Source organism: Psammomys obesus, unplaced genomic scaffold, assembly GCF_907164565.1.
Source record: "Psammomys obesus unplaced genomic scaffold, mPsaObe1.curated_primary_1811, whole genome shotgun sequence".
Classification (NCBI taxonomy): domain Eukaryota; kingdom Metazoa; phylum Chordata; class Mammalia; order Rodentia; family Muridae; genus Psammomys; species Psammomys obesus.
The window spans coordinates 11152761-11176797 of NW_026596095.1; the positions used below are offsets into that span (position 1 = coordinate 11152761).

A 24037-nucleotide genomic window follows, 5' to 3' on the forward strand; every position below is an offset into this window, starting at 1 on the left:
CCTTCTTATACAGACATAGAAATAACAAAAATAAAACCACGTGTGTATACCATGTGCTTCATATTTTAAAATTATTTATATTTATAAATAAACAATATATATCTATGTATATACACTAAAGGAAACTACTCCTACATAAATTCTTTGTAAACTATTTTAAAATGTAGTCACGCCTTATATGTTTGCTTTTCTTTTGTAAATATTTGCTACTTTCTCGTGTTTAATTGAACTCTTGTGTATTTAGATAGAAATGTTATCTTGGGAAAGATAATCAGGGTCATTGTGGCAGCCCATGAAATCCTTCAGAGCCGAATGATTGGAAACTTCATAAAGTTTCTGATCTGCTTGCATATGGTTGTTTGGTTAAAAGATAACTCTTATTTTTATCGCAAGAAAAATTATGCTACGATTTTCAGAGAAAAGCTATTTTAGATAGTGGAGGGGGTGTGGGGTAGGGGAGGCGATGGGTGCCAGTGCCCTTTCTGCTTTCAGAGATGCTCTCACCAGGGTGCGGACTGAGATTATTGCACCGTCGACAGAAGCGGATCATTGGTGGGAACAATTCTTTAAGGTAAAGGGTTCCTCAAGGAGATTCTGATATTGCAGGGTTATTGTATCATATGTATGTGCTAGAAGGGTTACAGACTCAGGGTCACATTTTGTTGTGTACGGGGCCGGTTCCGTCATTTTACAAATTAAATAATGATTAAACTCATAGGTTTCCTGCCCTTTGACACACATTCACTATAGGTAGGCCATGTATTACATCACCGTGTGTGACTCAGGATATGTGTTTCTGACACAAAATGTGGCAAGAAACGAAGCATGTAACTGTGTAGAGCCATTTAATGGAAACTGGGCCTATTCTAAATCAATGGAAGACGTCTCTTCACAGTCCTTCAGAAGTTATGTTCCTCATAACACTCTGCATGGGCTGGTGACACGGTACGGCTCACTGGTAAGAGTGCTTGCTGCCAAGCCCGATGTCCTGAGTTTGGTCCCTAGAACACTCATGTGGTGGAAGGAGAGAACTGACTCTCAAAAGTTACCCTCTAACCTACACACACACACACACACACACACACACACACACACACACACACACACTCGGAGATTTCATGAATGAAAAGCTAAGAAAAATTAAAATGGCAGCTTATTCCAAACCAGAAATACACATCTGATGTATATAAACTTTGAAAGGCTAATGCACAGGTGCTGTGAATATAGAGACCTTTAAGTTCTTTCCATTACAAGCCTACAAGTTAAAATTTAAGACACATACAGATAATAGCATCACCTAGTGCATATGTATGTAGTCTCATATTTATGAAATGATAAACTGGTAAAAACCTGCATATGGTTGCATTAGAGTGGTTCTCAACCTGTGGGCCACAACCCCCTTGGGCTTTGAATAGTCCTTTCACAGGAGTTACCTAAGACCATTAGAAAACACAGCTATTTATATTACAATTCATAACAGTAGCAAAATTACAGGTCTGAAGGAGCAACGAAATAATCTTACGGGCGCAGCGTGAGGAAGGTTGGCAACCGCTGTTGTATAGCATTTGAATGCCGAAAGGGCCCCATGAGTTTTTGCGTATAGTGAAAACGCTGAGTTACAAGTTTTAGCTTTTGCACCGTCTTTGCGTAAGGGCCAGAGAAAGGGAGAAGGGAGAGAGGGGAGGGAGAGACAGGAGAGAGGATAGAGAAGGCATCAAGGAAGACAGAAGGCAGTGTAGTCACTAAAGTGACTTCCAGTCCTCAAGCAAGCCAAGGAGTATAGCGTGTGAGTGTGTGTGCATGTGAGTGTGTGTGAATGTGTATGCGTGTGTACATGTGTATGAGTGCACAGGTACCATGACTTGAATGAGGGTGTTTGTTTCTTATTTGATGTTTTTGAAAAAGAAAACTTTAATTTTAATTCACTGGTGGGAAACCAGCATTTGGTTCAAGTACATCTTTAAGCTACATGTATAGGCTATGTATGTGACCTAGGGTAAATAGAGAAATTACACAGGACTCATAAATATAAAGAAGACGACTTGCTTTCAAGAGAGTCAGCTGAGTGGAATGTATGCACAGATGTCGTAGACATGTTTTCAGAGTTGCTGATCTCTATGGCTATTGAGTTGTGTGGGCACTGGTCTCCACGCAGGAAGAACCTCATGGTATCACTCCACTCTGAGTTCTTCCCGCCACCTGCGCTGAAGTCACTGTTTTACCTGATGCTCTTCTTTGCATTTCTGTTGTCTTGAATGTGTGGCTTGGCTCCTTCTAGGGGTTCTTGGCCTTGGCAGGCTTCCCTCCGGCTGAGGTCGTCCCATGGAGACGGCAGGCTGCTTTGTGGAGCCACCCTTCTGAGTAGCTGCTGGGTCCTGACAGCCGCACACTGTTTCAAAAGGTATGCGTCCCTCATTCCAAACAATACGATGTCCTCTAGCTTGCTCCATGCTCAGGGACACTGCGGGTGCCAGAGCCAGGATATCTGCCTTCTCTGTTTGCCCTGCAGCATTGTGAACATGAGGGAGGTGATGCAAAGAAGAACAGCAAAGAGGCCTCAGGAAAAAACTTGATGTTCTCTGGTTAAGACAAGTCTGGAACTAGGGAGAAGGGAAGGGAGGGTTTGGGGAGAGGAAATAGCAATGCTAGTGCTTTGCTCAAGTGTTTTTCTACGGTTATGCAGGTGTGCAGACACATCCCTGTACTTTGCAGGCTAAAGCAGGGGAATCATTGAGAGGCTAGCATGGGGTTATTTCAAACAAACAAACAACACACAAAACAAAAAAAAAATGTGTCAGATGAAAATTCATATCCTTGCAGAAGTAAAATTGATGTCACATCATTTGGTTATGAATCCTAAGGAGGAACGGACGTAGTGTTAGCGCCTTTAATGCTTCTATATTCTCGATGGTTTGTGTATTGAGTTTCTCTGCACGTTCTTGAAAGTCACATTGCATCTATTTTATTCCTAGCTTTTATAGCATGTAGTGCTATTCTGACAAGAGGAAACTTTTGTCCTAGAAACTTTATCAGTCCATTCTGAACTCTTCTCAGCTCTTCAAGGAAGCTGCACTAGACAGTCACTGTCCCGCTAGAGGGCTGTCGTCACAGTGCCTGCACTAGACCTGCTCTCTCCCTCCCTGTTCACTGTTCATTCACAAACTGTAGTAGACAGCCATTTCTTTACATGTATTTTAGCACTTAAAAATGTATACCAAGCCAGGTGTCGTGGCCTATACCTGTAATCCCAGCACTTGGGGAGGCAGAGGCAGAGGCAGGCAGATGGCTGTGAGTTTAAAGCCAGCCTGATCTACAAAGTGAGTCCAGGCAGACAGGCAACAAAGAGAAACCCTGTCTTGAAACACCAAAAATCAAAAGCCAAAAACCAAAAAAAAAAAAAAAAAAAAAAAAAAAAAGGATGCCTACATTTGACAAAATGTTGAAAACTACTGAAGCAAGGTGAACTCAAGGAACTACATTATGTTATTTTAATTTTACATTTTGTAAAAATTGTCCTAATCAAGTGTGTCTCTTTTACATGATACTGTATGTCTCTTTTACCCGATATTGTGTTTATTTCACTGTGTATTCATAGTCTGTGTAGATTCATGTTAATTATCATATGAACTGTCACTTCTGTAGAACTTCAGTTTATTTATTCCCTACTAATAGGTAGTCAGTTACTCCCATTCTTCCAATACTACAGAATTGTACTGCAGTAGAATTGTACTGAGTAGTTTTTATTGGGTTTTTGATTATATTAATGCCTTCTATCATAAATAATGTTCACATCCTTTGCTTATTTTATATATCATTGTCTTTTTATAGTAAATTTTATTTTTTACATATGTTTACATACAAAGCCTTTGTTGTTATGTGTTACAAATATCTTTTTTTTTTTTTAAAAAAAAAGATTTATTTATTATGTATACAATGTTCAGTCTTCATGTACACCTGCACACCAGAGGAGGGCACTGGATCATTATAGATGGTTGTGAGCCACCATGTGGTTGCTGGGAATTGAACTCAGGACCTCTGGAAGTGCAAGCAGTGCTCTTAACCTCTGAGCCATTTCTCCAGCCCACAAATATCTTTTTTTGGTATGGCTCACACTCTTATTTTTTTATAGTTCTTGTCAGTTTGTACGAAGCTTTGTATACCTTATTAAAAATCTTTCCCTAATGTGCATTGAACGTATGACAGGAATCTACCACAAAAGGCATCTGAAAGACTCTACCTAGCAGTGTTTCAAAGCAGACACTAAGACTCATAACCAAACCCTCGGCAGAGTGCAGGGAATCATATGAAAGAAGGGAAGTTAGTATGATATGGAAAGGATAGGAGCTCTACAAGGACCAAATATATCCGGGCACAGGGTCTTTTCTGAGACTGACAGTCAACCAAGGACCATCTATGGATATAACCTAGAACTTCTGCTTGGATGTGGCCCGTGGTAGCTCAGTAACCAAGTAGTTTTCCAAAGTAAGGGGAACACAGACTATTTCTAACAGGATCTCAAGGGCAGGCTGTTTGACCCTCCCCCAGCCCCAGGGGAGGAGCAGTCCTGTTAGGCCACAGAGGAGGACTTTGCAGCCAGCCCTGAAGATACCTGATAAAACAGGGTCAAATGAAAGGGGAGGAGGTCCTCCCCTATCAGTGGACTTGGAAAGGGGCAGGGAGGAGACCAGGGAGGGAGTGCGGGGTTGGGGAGGGAATGAGGGAGCGGGATACAGCTGGGACACAGAGTTAACAAAATGTAACTAAAAAGAAAAATAAAATTAAAAAAAAAATCTTTCCCTAACCCAGATGTGATGGTGCACACCTTTAATCCCAGCACTGGGAAGAGACAGGTAGATCTCTGTGAGTTCGAGGCCAGTCTTGTGTACAGAGCTAGTTCTAGGACAGCCAAGGCTACATAAAGAAACCCTGTCTCGAAAAACTGAAACCAACCAACCAACCAACCAATCCACCAATTAACCAACCCCAAAACACAGATAACTATTGATTCCCAGGCATATGCAGTAGTGATACAGCCTGAGACTGGCTGGATATTTGCTTTTCATACAGTGTATGGTATTGCTGTAAGAGTCCAGAGGAAACAAGACAGTATTTCTGGAATAGAAGTCAGAAGTTGGTATGATATAATAGAAGGCTGGGATCTGTCCATCAAGACCAGAGTTTTGGAGGAAAGCTGTTGAAACTTTTGTTTACAAATCATTTTTTTTTTTCTCCCCTGGCCAGCCCATTCTAGATATTGCTTAACATTCATTCATGCTCAATTGCCATAGTAGAGACTCCTGAGTGTTCCTTACATGATTAACGTGGGTGCTCCATCCCCAGACGACAGATACAGTTAAGAATGCTGGGCTTTTTAGAGAACAGTAGTTATTATTCTAAACGTAGATCAACAGATAAGTGCTCCCACATGTCATCTGGGATTCCTTTTATCTGCAGAGCATAAGATGAAGACAGCGGTTTAAAGATCAGAGGAACAGATTATGATATTCAGCAGTTTCTATGCTTTAGAAGAAATGGAAGGTTCTTTTATGTGAGCAGGAGGAAACTGCTTGCCAATGTGTTACATGTCCATCTGACTTGGTCTTTAGAGTCACTGGATTTGACAGTCATCTTGTTTAAGTGACTGAGAAAGCTACTCTTGTTTTATTTGAGTAAGTTCATTAAAAGGCATAGAGTCAGTTACTAGTTCTTCAAACTAGCTCCGTGTTTTGATTTTCTAGATTCAGAGGCTTTGGCTCAAACAGTTCTCCTTTAATCATAAAGCACTGAAATTTGAAAGAAGCAAAGTGGTCAGGCCCTGAGAAGTTACACTATTCATTTGTATTTCTTATGGAGATATAGGAAAATATGGTAGCCTGATTTAAGGCCTCCTTGGATAAAACCTGGATTTCATATTTTATTATGCCCCCTACCCTTTCTTTCATCCAGCACTGAGCCTCTGACTATGTAGAGATATGAACACTGGCCCCATTTGGTCCTGTGATGATAATGGATCAGAGCTTTAGAGCACCCATGTGTGAACAATGAGACTGTGTGGTATTTGCTGTGTGGTTTATTACACTATTGAAAGCTTTTGAGGTTTATTTTATCTTTATAAAGTCATCACTGTTTTGTATCAGAACAATCCAGAAGAGATGGCCTAGGCAGGATGAAACCAAAATGCCAAAATTTTAGGTATTCAGCCTTATTCATCTCAGATACTGCATCTTTATGGGTTTTCTGGGTACTTCACTGGAGAACTGGTAGCATTCTAGAAACTCAACTCTCACCCATCATGGGCCTCTCATACACTTGTGGTGTGTCCAAGAAGCATGTGTATGCCAGCATGACAAGGGCCGCTGACAGCTCATGAGCCACTATTTAGAGGTTTTCTATCTCCTCTTTCACCATTTCCCCTGTTTGTTGCTGGTTCTTTTGTCTTGTCTGGGACTTACTATGTAGAAGAGCTGGTTTCAGACTCAAAGATGTGTCCTGCCTCTGCCTCCCCAGTGCTAGGATTAAAGGTGTGCACTATCACAAACCCCTCTTCCACAGTTTTTTTTTTTTTCTTCTAATGTTAAAACAATAGTGGGGATGTGGATATGCTACTAGTAATTTGAAATGGAAGCTTAAGTAAATTACGTTTTTGAAAAATTTCTTTTGAGTCATTCATGGTATAAGCTACTTGTCTTTCCTATCTCTTATTCTAAATCATTACTACAAAATACTATGAAATAACATTGTGTCTACAATGGCACAGGAATACAAGTGAGAGAAAAATTTCTGAATCTTTTAAGTCTTACTAACTACCCATATTATCACAACACAATTCTGGAAGGATGAATGTGTGGTGTGTGAAACAAGGACCCTCTTATTTTTGTGTAAGTCTTCTCCAAACTTAATATACTCAAGAATATCATTTTGCCTGATTTTATCTCTTTGACTTTTTGCCTGGAAATACCACAGCATGTACAAATTGGCAGAGACTGCTGCTCTGCAAAGGGAGAAGTCTGTAAATACTTATAATTAGAAAGACTAGCCCCAGAGGTAATGAGAGGTATGCTTAAAAATCAGTGTATCAAATGCTTAACATGCATTCTCTCGTGACCTCCTATATGATAGAGTTCTGAAGAACATTGTCTTTGCTGGGACCCATAGCACTAATCAAGTTAAAGCCACACACAGTTCAGAGATGTCAGGAACACTGCAAGGTCTCAGCAAGGTAATTTCTTTGGCCACAACGGTAAGCATTTACATAGGCAGATTTAGTAAAGTATAACTAAGTATAACTCAGACAGCAGAGAAAAAGCATATTGTAGTGGTAGCCGATAATATAGGCAGGCTGAGATAAGACGTTGTTTTCTTGGAAAGATAATGCTATGTAGGGAACAAACACAAATGTTCTGTACATATGGCCCTAAAACCTAACTCAATTCTTCACTTTTTAAGTCAAGTAATTTGTTGTTCATCTTAATAACAAAGTGTCAGAGAAATTGGGATTATTAATATTAGATTTCCTGAGCTGCCTGGTCTCAGATCCTCTCTTGCACAAATCTGTGTGGGAATTTCATACAATTTTTGTTTGTGGGGAGTTGAAGAAATTTCAACAAACAACCCAATAATGTGCCAGCCAAAATTTAAAATGTTTGTTTTAGAAACATTTTTTATACAATATCTATCAATGTACCATAAATTTGGCTAAGCTAGAAAGACTAGAATACATGAAAAAGTTTTCCTTTACATTTTCTGGAGAAGCCCTGAGCCACACATGTTTTTGACATCCAGAACCATGCATGGTTAGCTTCCTTTCTGCAGTATATGATAACATCTACTAGGAGCAATGACTGTAGTAGACAAATACTTGGTCAAAAAATTAGTCACAGTCTTTATTAGATGTCCCTCTGATCTCAAGCATAATAGTTACCCTTAAGAGTACTTGAAGTTTGGGCTGGAAAGATGGCTCAGTTTAATAAAACGATAAAATGCTTGCCTCATATGAATGAGGACATGAATTCATCCTATCCCCAGGCCCTTAAAAAGCATGCTTGTAATCCCAAGGATAGAGGGACATTAGGCTGACCCCAGGAGGTGACTATTCCACTAGCTGGCAAAGCCGTAGGCTAATAAGAGATCGTGTTAAACAGAAAGTGGGAGGGAGCTAAGGAGTAACCGTTAAGGTTGCCCTCTGACAAGAACTTTTAAAACAGCAACAGCACAGGGACTCACACCAAGTATCAAAAGATGGGACTACACGCAAATAAAGGAAATGATCAGCAGGGCTAACAGCCCACAGTATGGGAGAGAATATTTTCCAGCTATACTTCAGACAGTTACAGTGGGCTAATATCCAAAACGTACAAAAAAATTCAGAAATTAACTACAAAATGGGCAAATTAACAGAACAGTTTTCAAAAAAAAAAAAAAAAGTGCCCAATATCCTTGCTGCCTTAGTTAGGGTTTTACTGTTGTGAAGTGACACCATCTATGACCATGGCAACTCCTATCAAGGAAAGTATTTAATTGGGGCTGGCTTAGAGTTTCAGAGATTTAGTCCATTATCATCATAGCAAGAAGCATGGCAGCATGCAGGCAGACATGATGCTGGAGAAGGAACTGAGAATTCTACATATTGATCTTCGGGCAGCTGAAGGAGACTGCCATTCTAGGCCTAGCTTGAGCATAGGAGACCTCAACTTCTGCCTCCACAGCTATCTCCAACAAGGCCACACCTACTTCAGCAAGGCCACAACTCCTAATAGTGCCACTTCCTATGGGCCAATCAATCTAAAGGGGCCATTCCTATTCAAACCACCCCACTAGCCTCAGGGAAATGCAAAACTATGTTGAGATAACAGCTCACTCCAGTCAGAATGGCTATCATCAAGTCTGAAAACAATGGCTAGAGAGGATACAAAAGGAAAGGAAGCCTTATTCATGGTTGGTGGGGGTGCAAATCAATATAGCCATTGTGGAAGTCAGTCTGAAGATTTCTTAGAAAATTAAAGATAGAACTGCCGTATGTTCCAGCTAGTCTACTCCTGGGCATATAACCAGATAACTTCATACTTCGCATAGAGATATTTCCACCCCATGTTTATTGTTGCTTTATTACTATAGCAAAATATTGGAATCAATCTAGTTGTCCATCCACAGAGGGTTAATGAAAATTTGGAATATATACACTGTTCAGCCCCATAGAAAATGAAACATGATATAAAAATTTGCAGGAAAATGGACTTAGAATACATAATACTAAGTGAGGTCACACATCTCAGGAGGAATAAAACTGCATGCCTTCCCTCATATGCAGAACCTAACTAACAATATATTCATATATATATAAACAAATGTACACGTGGGTTCAGTAAAACATGCAAAAACAAGAACAAGAAAGGTTAAATATCTAGGGGACAAGGAAGGGCTGCATGCAAATGATGGACTCAAGTTATAAAACAGGATCGAAAGCTAGTGGTTCTAATTGTTACCATTTAAAAAGTTTTGATGATAGATAAATACATAAAGATATATTTAATACCAAAAGTGTACAGAAAGTCTAGTTTGAAGCTCCACATCTTCAGAATTGCTATTCAAGTCACTGAGATGTATAAATTAACTTTGGGTTCAGTTAATTTTGATGTGTGATTTTTTTTTTTTCTTTCTTTTCTCTTTTCTTTGCTTTTCTTTAGAGATAGGGTCTATGTAGTCCTGGCTGTTCTGGAACTAGCTCTGTATGTAGCCTAGGCTGGCCTTTGACTCACAGAGATTTTCCTGTTTCTGCTTTTCTGATGCTGGAATGAAAGGTGTGTGCCACCAACAGCAGCTCTGGTGTACAATTTTTCTACTTGCATTTTTATAATAGTTTAGAAATTTTAAACATTTATTGTGAAATATATATTTTATGTTTTAAAATGAATCTGTGAAAACATAGTCTTGGAATATGAGGCAAAACAAAAAACAAAAAAAAACAAAAAGCTGACGGCACTTTAAAGATATATGATTCCGGTTTAAAATCAAGAGTTGTCAGGAACCACAGGGATTTACGTGTCCATAGTTGATGGCTGCATAATTATACAAGATGTTCAGAGGTACTAGAAGGTTCAAACCTCTCCCAATACAGAAGGAAGGGTTATATTTTAATAAAGCAGTCAGTTAATTCTAGCTTCTAGAAGATTTCTACTAGCAAATTATTGAATATAAATGCTTTCAACTCACATTCAAGTGCAGGTCTTGGGAGCAGTGAACCTTTCATGTTTTGTTAAGGAAAAAAAAATGAAAAAGGGAGGGTTTTTACCATGAAAAAGTTACCATGAAGAAGTTCACACCTCTTCCCCCAGCAGTTAGACGGCAGCATGAAACATGTGGATGGTTGCTAGAAGCCAGGGGCAGTGTTTGGGAGGCAAAAAGAAGTTTTGAAAAACCGGTTGTGAACTTGAACATGGTGGTGCATGCCTGGACTATCAGTTTTGTGTGGCTGGAGGACTGGTGCAAGTCTGAGGCTACACGTAGCCGATTCCTTGCTAGCATTGGCTTCAGGGTGAGATCCTGTCTTAAAATGCCAATCACTTCTGAAAGGTGTTGAAGATGCTCTGAGACCAGCTAAGATTTTATTTTTTCTGTAAAAGTGAAGGAGCATATCCATCCCATTAGTATGCAAGCCTGCGTTCATCTTTACTAAGTGCAAATTTATATGTACACCAAAGGCTTGTTTTGAAACAAATTTATGGCTTACTGCCATGTTTGATTTTATATTACTGAGTACCTGGGGCTATGTACAAGTAAAAGTTTCAGAAGCCCTGGTTCTTGCTGTAAATAGAGGTTGGGGCCAGTGAACAAGCAGCTGTCATCTTCTATGAGGATGATGTAATCAGGTGGGTGGGCCCAGAAGTCTCCCTTGGCGACCTAGGTCACCTCAGGAATATTTGTTAATTTCACAAGGCAGTTTAAATATTAAACTAAATAATCTTTGAGACTGATGAACAGTGCATAAAGGAAAATAAAGCACAATAGATTAAGCATACTGAGAATAGGAGGTTTGCCAAGAAAGGTGGGCTGCAATATAAATATGAAGGTGGCAAAGTAGGCTTCATGGAGGTGACATTAAAGTAAGTTAAAAAAAAAATTGTGAGAGAATGCCAACACAATTTGGTTGCATTTGACTCATAATGGGCACCAAGGCTTCTTTCGAGGGATAAGGTAGGTCACACTAGCTCAGGGACACAGAGGTGGGTTAGCCATGTTTGTCTCCAGGAAGCAAAATCAACAAGGCAAATCGGGACAGTAATTCTGTGTTACACTGTGTGTTTCTGTTTGGTAAGGGATTGACATTTTGATGCTTTGTCCTTATTTTCTACTCACTCCCACATTCGCTACTTCTCAGAAAATAGTAGTCTAGACTTAGAGTGAAGTCAAAGTAAGAAGTGAGAATAGTGGGCTTCGAGGAGGAGACAGTGAGCATTGGGGAAGAGAAATGGGAAGATAGCTAAATTTGCAAAAGGACGTGATTTGGAACAAGATTTGTTATAGTTTAACATTACTGCCTGTCAATCATCAATTTTTCACAGTTGGCTCTCCTTTCAGGTATGGTAACAACTCGAGGAGTTACGCAGTTCGAGTTGGGGATTATCATACTTTGGTACCAGAGGAGTATGAAGAAGAAGTAGGGGTTCAACAGATTGTGATTCACAGGAACTATCGGCCAGACAGCAGTGATTACGACATTGCCCTGGTTAGATTACAAGGAGCAGGGGAACAATGTGCCAGACTAAACAGCCACGTTTTGCCAGCCTGTCTACCTCTATGGAGAGAGAGGCCACAGAAAACAGCCTCCAATTGTCACATAACAGGATGGGGAGACACAGGTAATATAAAAATTAAAGAAACAAACTAGGAAAACTGGACAGCTTTCTGTCTGGAGTCCACATATATTAGGATGTACAATGATAAAGACCTGAGATCAGTGGTTCTCAACCTGTGGGTTGTGACCCCTTCACAAGGATCACTTAAGTCTATCGGAAAACAGATATTACGATTCATAACAGTAGCAAAATTACAGTTATGAAACAGCAACAAAAATAATCTTATGGTTGGGGGTCACCACAACATAAGGAACAGCATTAGAGGTTCGAAGCATTAGGAAGTTGAGAACCACTGCCTTAGGGGAACTCAAGCTTAGAGGCTTAAAGTCTGCCAGGTGTGAAATGTATACACACAGCCTTGATTCACATCCTGAGGAGTGGTGGTTCTAACTCCAAATTTTAGCACAAGCTTGTAGAATTCAATTGCCAGTGGGACAGAAGGTGCTTTACTTTTAGTCACTCAGACCACTGAGGACAGGGAAGAGATTTAAAGGACTCCACCCAAGAAATCAATCTGGAATCCTGTGACATTTAGAAAGCTCTTCCAGATGATTCTGAAGAAGTTGGCTCAGTAAAGGACATTGGTGTTTGTTCTTTTTGCTAGGGAATCCTCAACAAGTTGACTTTTGGCCAGAAAACAGCAAAATGTCTTAGGTGGAGAGAGGCTGAGGTTGAAGAAAAACATTTAGATTTCTTCCTCACCCAGTCCTTTTCTACTTGCACCCTGTAAGCAACGGTACTATTCACCATGGGTTCTTAGGCGAATGTGGTTGCTTGAAGCTGTGGAGACACACTAGTGCACATCAAGTAGCCTGTACTGATGGACAAGCCTTAAAACTTAAGACCAAGGTCTCAGTTAAAAAGTAACTATTAAATGAGTAATCTTAGATTGGCAGCTTTCCATCAAAAAGTTCATGTATAATCACGCTCGAGTGTCAAACAAGCATACGTTGTAGTAAGTGTTGGAAATGTGCTTTGTATGTACCAACAAATCTCATTATGCAACAGGAAACAACTGGGTTAACCAGAATACCTGCTACTTCACAGCAGCAACAAAACACTCTGGAAAGGCTGTTTTAGAACTGTGATTGCTTCATGACAGATTTCGCTTTCTTTTGGATACATCGAATGACCAGGATGTCTAGGGTGGTCTAATTATTGCCACTTACTAGACTAAGAATATGCAGGACATACCAGTTGTACATTTAAGCCTTTTCACTACCAGGAAGCAGACTATCTGAATGCCACTTGAAGTCTGCACTTTTACTTTTGAACCATCCTTAATACCACATCCCTGTTAAACACCTACCATCTTATGTATTTAAAAGTACTCACCATCTTGAAACCCGCCAATGCTGCAATATCTTAAGATTACTAAATGTTCACCAACCTGTTACAATGTAATGAGATGAAATCTCATCGACTAACTTAGCTTTCTTTGGTCTGAGCAGGTCGTGCCTACTCAAGAACTCTGCAACAAGCAGCTGTGCCCTTGCTACCCAAGAGGCTTTGTAAAGAGCGTTACAAGGGACTGTTCACGGGGAGAATGCTCTGTGCTGGAAATCTCCAAGAAGATAACCGTGTGGACAGCTGCCAGGGAGACAGTGGAGGACCACTTATGTGTGAAAGGCCTGATGAGACCTGGGTTGTGTATGGGGTGACCTCCTGGGGTTATGGCTGCGGAATCAAAGATACTCCTGGTGTTTATACCCGAGTCCCTGCCTTTGTCCCTTGGATAAAAAGTGTTACCAGACTGTAATTTATGGGAGGCATAAGAAACAGTAAAGAAACTGATGGGAAGTATTCAATCTCCGTACCTGGCACCAAGCCATGGATGACAACTCCTCCATTTCTACTTTCTGCCTTTGAGAGAATCCAGCAGTCTTGGGGTACAGGTACTTCAGTGAAATTTCATTCGCCCTCTTGAGTTTCCCCCCAAATCTTTTTACAATCACTGAGTTTATTTGAACTAGGAACTTTATGATTAGGTTCTCACATTTGACCTACTTAAAATCCACACGAAGACTGGCACATCACTTTCTCAAATTCATTATCTCCATAACATTTGTTAAATGAAATCAAGGGCCAGTAAGGAACAAAACTGTAAGCTGGAGTAAAGTCAAGATACTTACATCACAATTTACTTTGAAGTGCCTTAGTATTAAACAAGGGCTTAGGACAGGTTTTGGCTAGTCAAAAATTTTATTTCCCTGTAACTCCGCAGGCAGCTCTCAAACTGCTGGTACTGTTATACTGCTTTGACTCAAGAGTGCCATCTACTGGGATTTTTCGACTATGCCTACAGATTTCCCAAGAGTAAGCTGACACAACTTATGGATAGTGCAATACCATGAAGCGGCAAGCAAGCACCCAGTGACCATACAACCTACTGACAACTTCAGAAGCCATTTTAGAAAAGCCATTCTCAAATGGAAATTAGGGTTAGGATGGCTGAGAATCTGGATTCCATGTTATGCAAGAATCCCTGTGCTGATAAATCTCTCATGGTCCCAATCTTCCTTGAGATGAGTTAATGTTCAAGAATGAACATTGAGTATTGTACCCATCTCAAACCCCAAAACCTCAGTAACAAGATTGCACTGACTTTAATAGGACTGTAAACAATCCTTAGGTACCTGTAGGACCTCTCCTTCTGAGGTGAGGGGTAACAGGGAGGGACAAGAGTGCTACAGTGATTAAACGGAGGAAAAGAAACAACAAAAAACCAACCCGGAAACCCACAGCCCTTAATTGGCACTTGAAACTTCACTTTGGGAGGTAAAACTTTAATGGCATGTGCTTACTTAAGGGCTTGGAGAGCAACATGCACTACCTATCTTTCTGTAAAGATAACTATACACTGGTTGCCTGTGTAATCACATGTAAAAGCAATTAACTACCACATTAATTAATAAAAATGTGTCCAGTGCATTTCTGTAGCAATCAAAGCTATCCCCTCCTCTGGTATTCTGGTTAACAGTTATTTCCTGTGCAAACGTCTGTTTCAAAACTCACACAACCTCCAAGAAGTAAACAGGACACTGTCTTATTCCACATCAATTTTTATTTGGAGTTAAAAAAAAACCCCTCCTTACAGGAACTAAAGCTCAGGGCTGTATTGGTATCTGTCGTACTACTATTCACAACAGTCATTTTCAAGATTTAAAGGTGAAGATTCCCTGTAAGGCGTCCGGATGATCTCAGCCACTATTACTTCTAACAGTACCTGCAAGAGGAGTAAAAACAGCATTACAGAATATCCGTGCACTCTTCTAGTCCCAATATCCCGTATCAGTTTAGCGGATTCCTATAAAAATTGGCTGGTTTTATCATCTGCATAACTCACAAGTTAGTACATGTGCAAACTGCACCTTAAAGGCCCATTCACTACCCGGAACCGTCTTACCTTATCAAGTCTCCCTCAGCCATCAGCAGCAATGAGTTCAGGCGTTACCTACGAACATTTAAAACTAGTTTAAAAAAACGTACATCCAACATCCCGGCGTCACACAGTCTAATCAGCTTGGAATGTTACTTGCTCAAGTCAGAATCTGGTACCAATGAAATGGTGACAGCTTTGCCAATAACAAGAACATGCTCTTCCATGGCTAGGAAGGGAGACTGCCACAGCTGGCAGGTCCCAAAGACACATGGAGTTTCACAACCCAGAACTCAAGTTAAAACTCGCCAGTGTCACTCACCATCCGACCGAAGGGTGGCGGGCCTCGGCGTGGCCCCGCGTAACAGCGCACTGGTTTCAAAGAGCCGTGTCCAGCGCGCTTAGCCTTCAGCGCACTTCCGCGGTGCTAACAGCCAGTGGCCCGCACCGCAATGGCCTCGCGGCTCCCGCATCTTGGCAACTCACAAAACCCCAAAACCAACTCGGCGAGATAACAACCACCAAGCAGCCAGCTTGCAGCGGAAGAGGCTTCCGCGCGCCGCGCGAGCGCTTTTATAGCCGGGTGAGGCTTTCCCGAGAGGCCGCGCGCGAGGGGCGTGGCCTACAGGTCCTTTTTTCCGACCTCTCTCGCGCCCAGCCGCTTTGATTGGCGTAGGCGGCCGGGATTCGACGCGTGCGTCACAGGCATGGGCGGGGCGGAGCGGTGGGTGGAGAAAAGCCAAGTCTCAAACCCCAATTCTCGCGTGGTCGCAAGTCTCGTTAGGCGGCCACTGCGGTGCACGGTTTTGCGCCTGGCTGCGCGCTTCACCGGGTATGAAGCGGGACACCGAGTCCGACCGCTTCCTGACACGTCACTTCCGACGGCGCCGGCTCTTCGTCCGCTCGCCTGTCCGCGGCGCCTCTGCCCTCGCCGGAGCCGCCGTTTCCGCTTGCGCCCCTCAGCTTGTCCCTTTGGTCTGTTCTCTTACGTATTCTTGGCGCGACACAGAGCACCGACGGGTTTCTCGAACCCAAAGAACGTGACGCTGTGGGCAGCGCGAGCCTCGGTCTTCCTTTCCGGAAGCAGGAATGCGCGTCCCACCTCCCGGCTGCGGCCAGTGCTAGCGCTTTGGCCTGGGCTAGGAAGGGATTAGCCTTAGACAGATGCCCCTTAAGCCACCGCAGCCTTGTCACCCCCTTTCTTTCGGTCTGAGGCAGAACAGAGGGCCCCGGGAAGCCTTTAGTGATGGACCGCTGAGGCGGCGGTTGCTGTCATGGGAGACAGGTGGCAACTTTTCTGTAAGTCAGAAGTGAAGTTTAACACAGAGCCGTCATGCCTTTACGGTCGTCTTATCGCTCTTAAGACAGATGCCACTTTAACCGTGGGCCGTCTCTAGTTTGCTATGAGTTTGAGACAGAGGACTTTTCTAATCAGTGGAGATTTGAGTTTAAATCCAGTGAATTTCATCACTATCGGGCCAAGCCTTTGAGTAGAATACATTTGAGAGGATATGGAAGTAGAAGAATTGGAAATTACTTGTAGTGAAAGTTTTGTTTTGTTTTGTTTTTTTTTTTTTTTAATTTCATTTACCAAGGGTAAAATGAAAGGGAAAGCCCTTGCACTGAACGAATTTCCTGGGCCTTACTAACATTCTGCAGTTGAACGGACTGTGGAATATTCATTCTTCGGCTGTATCCCTTCCACGGTGCATGCTTCTTTCTCCTTTTTGGTTTCAGTGGGGGAAACTAGTTAACACTAGAAAACCATAATTAGTGTACAGTTAGCCATCTCTTTAATGAAGGCTTATTTCCGTGGGAGAGCCATACTCAGAAAATAGCTTGAAGCTTGTTTTCATATGAAAGAACACTACTGAGATTAAGACTGAATTTAATCATTCAGTCACTGTGCTCCTACTGCAAGGAAAATTGTTTTTACTCTAGTGTTCAAAAGAAAACAGGAGATGAGAGTTCTCAGTCTGTAATTATATATATATATATATATATATATATATATATATATATATATATATTTCCAGCTTGGAAAGTCTTGTTTGTTAAATATTTACTAGATTCCAGCAAATATTTGTTCTGCAGACAATCCTTTGCATGAATAGACATTACTTAGAAAACATTAAAACAAAGGTTAGTAAGTAAATGGGAAAATGCTCAGTGTCATCAATTGTCAGGGAAATTAAAGCCAGTTTGAGTGACTATTATAAAAAGAGAAAGCAGTAGCCAGTGCTGGAAAGCTGAGAGGAAGGGGATTTAATGCAGTGCAACTGTTACGGGGAACATTCTACTATTTCCCTGATGTGACAGGAGTTCAAATATGTATGAAGTTCTGTAAAAACCAATAAGGACATATAAATAGAAATCCACAAATAATATATATATTTTAAAACTAACTTTGCATTAGTTTTTTTTTTTTTGTAAGATTTATTTATTATTTATACAATATTCTGCTTGCATACCAGATCTTACTATAGATGGTTTTGAGACACCATGTGGTTGACTGGGAATTGAACTCAGGACCTTTGGAAGAACAGCGAGTGTTCTGAGCCATCTCTCCAGCCCCCCCCTCCCCCCCCCAGTAAAATATAGGACTTAAAGAAGAGATTGAGACTATACTCAGATCACGGAAAACCAGTGAAATGTTGTATTCTGAAAATCAAACTTCAAAGGAGAGAACAATCCATGCAAAATGATGGCTGAGAAGTGACCATTGGAGTTAGTAATACTCAGGCTATTTGGGGTCTTCTAAATAACAGTTGCAGGAAGAATGGTGGGAGAGTAATTTGGGGAATTCTGAGAATGTGTGCTATAGAGTAGAAGAGCAATGGGGTTATACCTGGAAAAGCAGGTGAGCAAGAATACTGAGTATGAGAATGAAGGCTTGTAAGTGGAGCATATGGTGGAGATGGGAACTGATGATGTTGGAGGGCTTACAGGAGCTGGATCTGGTGCACAACGGCCTTAGGCAGTGGTTCTCAACCTCTGGGTCATGACCCCACATGGGGTCACATACCAGAAATGCTGCATGTCAGATATTGCATTGTGCTTGATTCATAACAGAAAAGTTGCAGTTATGAAGTAACAATGAAATAATTTTATGGTTTGGGGAGCATTACAGTACGAGGAATTGTTTTAAAGGGCCACAGCATTAGAACCAATGGCCTCATGTAACAGCTAAGAACGCTATAGAAACACAAATGGGAGCAGATAGTGGTTGGCCATTAAAAGTAATGATACAAACTTTTGAATGTACTCTTATCAAATTGAATTTTTTTTTTTTTTTCTTTCAGGGAAATAGAAAGGAATGCCATCAACTTCTAGTTAGGATAAGGGAGCCTTGGAAATTTGAGGGGAAAGGACAGAATATAATAGATAATGACGGTAGACTTAGAAACATAGTATTCTTGGGTTCAGAGGGAGTTTATTTGAATTAATGGGACAAATTTAAATTCAAGGCTAGCTTGATTGTGTATTTTCTCTACAACATATTCAGCTGTATAAGTGTGCAGCTTACGGGGTGGAGTTAGGAAGAAGGTAAGTGAGAAGAGGGATTCCTTCCTGCAAGGGAGGCGCTGTATTGATTTCTTATGGAATTTAAGGCAGTCAGAAGGGGTGAAATGAGATGTAGTGTCAATGGAACTGGAGGTGACAGCGTGTCAGAAGAATTTGAACCTGGAGTCCCTGAGTAAACAGGAAACAACTCCCATGTTTGCTAAGGTGTCAGCAACATCAGTTGAATCTTTTATGGTCTCCGTAATAACTAGAATTGCTCAGTTCTGAGAAGAAATTAGCTGTACTACCAAGAATGACCTTGCTTATATAATTTTGCATACATATCAGTGAGACAGGCTATACATGTGTGCAATTAAATATTTAATATCTCAAAAGCTTCATACTTTTTCTTTATCATTTTCAGATGATGTGTGAAGCTTTTCCTTTTTGGCTACATTCTTGTATTCAAAATATTTTAAGGTAGCCTTATTATATAACATTAGATGGAAGATCTTATATTTTGAATGTTTGTCATCTGACATTTGTAAACTACCTAATGCTTTCGTATCAAATATATTAAAATCATCTGGAAATTTAACAGTCCCTTGTAAAATTCTGCTGCTTTTCTTTGCTCATCACAATATATATTACAGCTGCTTCATGAGGTGAGACATTACTCTACTAGCCCATCCCTGTATCCCTTGAGCCCCTGTTCTCAAGGATTACACCTATGTAGAACAGTGAGATGAACTGATGTTTACTTACAACTTGATGAAATGAAACGTCAGTTTTATACAACCACTAGGTGGTGCAATTATCCTATTATTTAGTAATAAGTTTAACCCTCTAGAAAATTTGAATTAAACACATTCATTTATTATTGTGCATGAATTTATTGATGGAATATATTGTGAATAATGACACAAAATGCCAGCAATGCTAATGGCTCTGCCAACCCTTCCCATGATCTGTTTTGTATAATAATGAGTGAGTTTTGGAAAATGATGACTTTTGAAAATCTTGATTTTATTAGAAAGCAACAACTTTCGAGCATATTCTACAAATAAAACTAAATTACAACAGACCTTTCTTTTATGACCTTTTACTTTATTTTTTATTATGTGTATGTGAGCGTTTGCAGGTGGGTCTGTGTATATGAGTGCAGAGGTCAGAAGGGAACTTCAGATCCCCTGGAGCTAGAGTTACAGGTGGCTATGAACTGTCTGAAAAGGATATTGGGAAGAAACTCAGGTCCTCTGCAAGAGTAGCAAGCACCCCTAAATATTGTGTATTAGAATGGGTTACAGGTTGTGGTCCCTCGAGTCCAACAATGGCTGTTTACCAATGGAAGGTGCAAGAATCCATTGTTCAGTATATTCAGTATATGCCAGACTCCTAAAGAAGTAAGCTCCAGTGTTTCACTTGCTCTAATGGACTTGCCAGTGAGAACTCAGGAGAGCAAGCAGACAAAGACAGAGCAGGCTTCTTTCATATCTTCAATATAAGCTGCCCCAGAAGGTGTGGTTCCAGATTAAAGGTGGATCCTCCCACCTCAAAAGATCTGAATTAAAGATGTTACCTCAAAGCTCTGCATTAGAAGTGTGTCTTTCCACTTCAAGTGATTTAATTAAGGAAAAAAAAAAAACCTTCACAGGTGTGCCTAACTAGAATTTTAGTTAATTTCAGATGCTGTCAAATTGATAACCAAGAATAGCCATCTTACACTTTAAGTTGACAGCAGTTTTATCTGGTACTCTCTGAAGTATTTAATGCATTGGTAATGTGGAGTCTACATGAATGAAGTAATATTTCTGCCTGGTCCACCAGAGGGCGATGGAGCACCCTATTCATCTTACCATACCAGAGCTGTTTGTATGTTGCAGTGCTTCAACAGAGAAGCCAGGGTGATAGAACTGACAAAAAGCTGACATAATGTGCATAAATAGGACATTGTATTGCAGAACAATTGACTGTTCTCGACGTTGGCCAAATCTATCCTGTATCTCTGCCAAAGGTTTACCCTCTCACCAAGAGAATGCATTTTTCAAATTTTGTAATGGAAATAATTTCACATGAAATGGCAAGCTTGGCCCTGATTCCTATTACCCAATATTTATAATTAGAACAGATGGTCACTGTTTTGAGTTAGAAAATTAGATTTCATTTTTTTCCTTCTTTTTGTCAGAAACCAAGGATTATACTGATTTTCTGTTTTATTTCTTAAATTAAACCTACAAAGCCTATTAATTAATTAATTAACTCATTAATTATCAGATGTGGTCTCCTGTATCCCAAGATAGCTTGAATTTGCCAAGTAACTGAGACTGACCTTGAACTTTGGAATTTCTGTTTCTCCTCCTCTAGCTCTCAAGTACTGGGATAAGAGTCATGTGTCTCCCTGCTGTATATGTCATCCTGGGGATCGAACCCAGGGCTTCATACTTTCTAGGCAAGCATTCTACCAGCTGACTACCACTCCAGTCCCTAGAAAATCTTAATATTCCTTTTTACTAAGGTAAAAGACGTTGGATGCTGTATAAGAATACTTTAATTACATGAGTTTTAGTAGGTTTTGTGTGTGTGTGTGTCAGAAAGTTTATAGAAAACCAGGTAGAACTAGTGTTGGAAATATTACATGTATTTTTTTTTATTTCTCTAGGTTAAAACCTTTTATCTGCATGCTAATATTTTATGTAAAGAAGTAGTAAGGGATAGAATCCAGAAGTAGTAAGGGATAGAATCCAGAAAGACGCTGAAATTCAGGACTCAAATTTCACAAAAAATGGGTAAATTTAAAAATATATGCAATTCTTTTAAAGTACTGAACAAGACAGACCTATATAAGAAAGCAGATTACATGGGCTGGAAAGGACCTGTCCATAATGGTTACTTACTGTGCTTCATGTAGTTGTAGATTGTATATATATATATTTGCATATACAATGTATATACAATATATATACATATATTTATGTTATATATATATATATATATATATATATTTTTTTTTTTTTTTTTTTTTTTTTTTTTTTTTGAGACAGGGTTTCTCTGTGTTGCCTTGTCTGGCTGTCCTGGACTCACTTTGTAGACCAGGCTGGCCTTAAATTCATATCAATGTGCCTGCCTCTGCCTCCTGAGTGCCAGGACTAAAGGCGTGTGCCACCACTTCCAGGTTGTAGCTAATTCTTGCTGTACTCTTGTGTTTACAAACTAATCTAATTCTTATAAGAATCACAGGAGGAATAGAGAGATGTTTCAGCTGGTAAGAGCGTGCTTGCTGTTCAATCATGAGGACCAGAATTCAAATTCCAAGACTCTTATAACAAGCCAGGCATTCTGGAAATGCCTGTCAGTGTCTCAGAAAGATTCAATGTCCTCCCCAGGGTTTGCTGAGCACACAAGTGTGCAAACCCACATGTAAACACAAATAAGATAAGTCTTAAAAGAAGAATTGTGGGCTGGAGAGATGGCTCAGAGGTTAAGAGCACTGGCTGTTCTTTCTAAAGGTCCTGAGTTCAATTCCCAGCAACCACATGGTGGCTCATAACCATCTAGATTTGATGCCCTCATCTGGGCAGAATACTTATAGATAATAAATAAACATTCTTTAAAAAAAGAAAAAAAGAATTGTGTGAGAGATGCAAAATCATTGTCTTTATTCTCCAGGGCGTTGGGTTGATGCTTTGAGATTAAAAGTGGGACTTAAATGCAGTTGGCCTGGTTTCATAACCCATACCCTTCATTGCTGCTGTGTGCAATGGCAGAGAGATGATCACTGTATGGAAAATTATATGCGTTCATATGCTTAACTTTGGCCCTTTGAACCTTGAAAGATTATCCTTCATTTTTCAAGCCCCCTTTTCATTTGTAGAAGGAAGCAGTCAGAATTTTGTGGTTTGTAAGAAACACGTGGTCAGTAGCATCGTTGAAAAGGCAGACATGTTTGTTCGACCTTACACTTTATTTTGGTAACTTTATTATGAATTATTTTATTTAAAGAGTGTGGAACTTAACAAAGCAACTGAATAAGAACCCCCATCCTGGTTCCTTGTTACGTTAAGTGATTTTGTTAAACTAAGCAGTCCCCAAATAGGGACAGATATCAGAAGGTCCCTAAGCATTCTCAAAGCAGCTTGACACTGTGCATAACATTAAGAGCTCAAGATCTGCCTTAGCTCAAGCCTCAAGTCAAGGCATCCCTTTAAGCAGCAGTCATGTGGCACTCTCAGGAATCCTTACCTTTCTTTATAGCCCTATAACCTGAATGCTGGCAATAGACATTTTCCAGCCACTAGGCACTGGTGTAATTGGAAGCCTAAGTAAATGCCTTGCTCTTTGTAGACTTTCAGTTTAGAACAGGGCACCATGATAGTTAATATTGTCAACTTCACAGGCTCTCAAATGGCCCTATGGACAACTGTATATGCATATGAAGGAGCTTCTAGACTGCTTTGACTGAGGAGGGAAAGCCTAGCCTTGATGCAGGTGGCACCATTCTGTGCGGCATGTGTGGGCACCAGCATTCATCTCTCTGCTTCCTGACTGCGTGCAATGTCACCAGCTGCCTCATGCTCTTGTTGCCTGGCTTTTTCCCCACCTCAAGGGACTGTACCAGGCGTCAAAATAAATCCTTTGTTCCCTAAGTTCATTTTGTCAGGCATTTTCTTACAGCAAGGAAAAAGGTAACTAACAAAACATCTTATCCCTATGTTCAATGAAGCGACTAAGGGATTGATTGGTGTTTCGTGGGCAAAGCTTGTAAGCCAGACTGGAAATCATTGTTATCTATGTGTGACAGCGGGGTTCCCTGGTTTAATTGAAGCACTTTCAAGTGTGCAGTCAATATCTCTCGGAAGACCACGGCGGGTGTTTGGATCTATGAAGGAACATGCCCATGTGTTGAAGAATGCTTTCTGATTTAGGGTCTGCCCGTTTGAAGGCAAAAAGTAACTGTGACTGGCCATAGGAAGAATGCAAAAGCATCTTGTTTTAAGGACAAGAACCGCTTTCTTTGTGCTGCTAATTAAAAACAGTGCAAGGATTTGGCATTGTAGGGGCAATTGTCCTGGGCGGTTTTACTAATAGCTTGTAGGTATTGATCAAGGTGACATTCCTTAGATCTGAGACAAACAAACAAACCAACCAACCAACCCACCAGAGAACAGGAACATCTTAAGCAGAGAGGCATGGCTGAATCAAATTGCTTTTTTAGAAATGTGTGGAGCATGGTTTGGATTTGCTCAAGTGCCTCCACCCTCCAAAAGTATTGCTTTGCTTCAGGGAAAGTTGGTGCACTTTGTTT

At 40.5% G+C, this 24037-nt stretch overlaps 1 protein-coding gene, 1 long non-coding RNA gene and 1 other non-coding gene across 3 annotated transcripts in view; 1 reads left to right on the forward strand and 2 right to left on the reverse strand.

Annotated features, from left to right (window-relative positions):
* Nucleotides 1–14283, forward strand: part of Prss12 (serine protease 12) — a 42344-nt gene extending 28061 nt beyond the window's left edge. Inside the window, exons 8-11 of the mRNA XM_055628067.1 lie at nucleotides 493–571; nucleotides 2279–2401; nucleotides 11575–11855; nucleotides 13304–14283. Of these exons, the coding sequence (XP_055484042.1) occupies nucleotides 493–571; nucleotides 2279–2401; nucleotides 11575–11855; nucleotides 13304–13611 (791 nt within the window). The 3' untranslated portion in view covers nucleotides 13612–14283. The remainder of the gene's footprint in view (nucleotides 1–492; nucleotides 572–2278; nucleotides 2402–11574; nucleotides 11856–13303) is intronic.
* A 621-nt stretch (nucleotides 14284–14904) lies between these two features.
* On the reverse strand, nucleotides 14905–15795 carry LOC129692016 (uncharacterized). Its single transcript, XR_008722597.1, has 3 exons — nucleotides 15554–15795; nucleotides 15259–15306; nucleotides 14905–15078 (listed from the first exon to the last, which is right to left on the reverse strand). It is a non-coding gene; the product is annotated as an uncharacterized LOC129692016 (long non-coding RNA).
* Nucleotides 15379–15508, reverse strand: LOC129692092 (small nucleolar RNA SNORA24). Its single transcript, XR_008722621.1, has one exon. It is a non-coding gene; the product is annotated as a small nucleolar RNA SNORA24 (small nucleolar RNA).
* Nucleotides 15796–24037: the final 8242 nt, after the last annotated feature.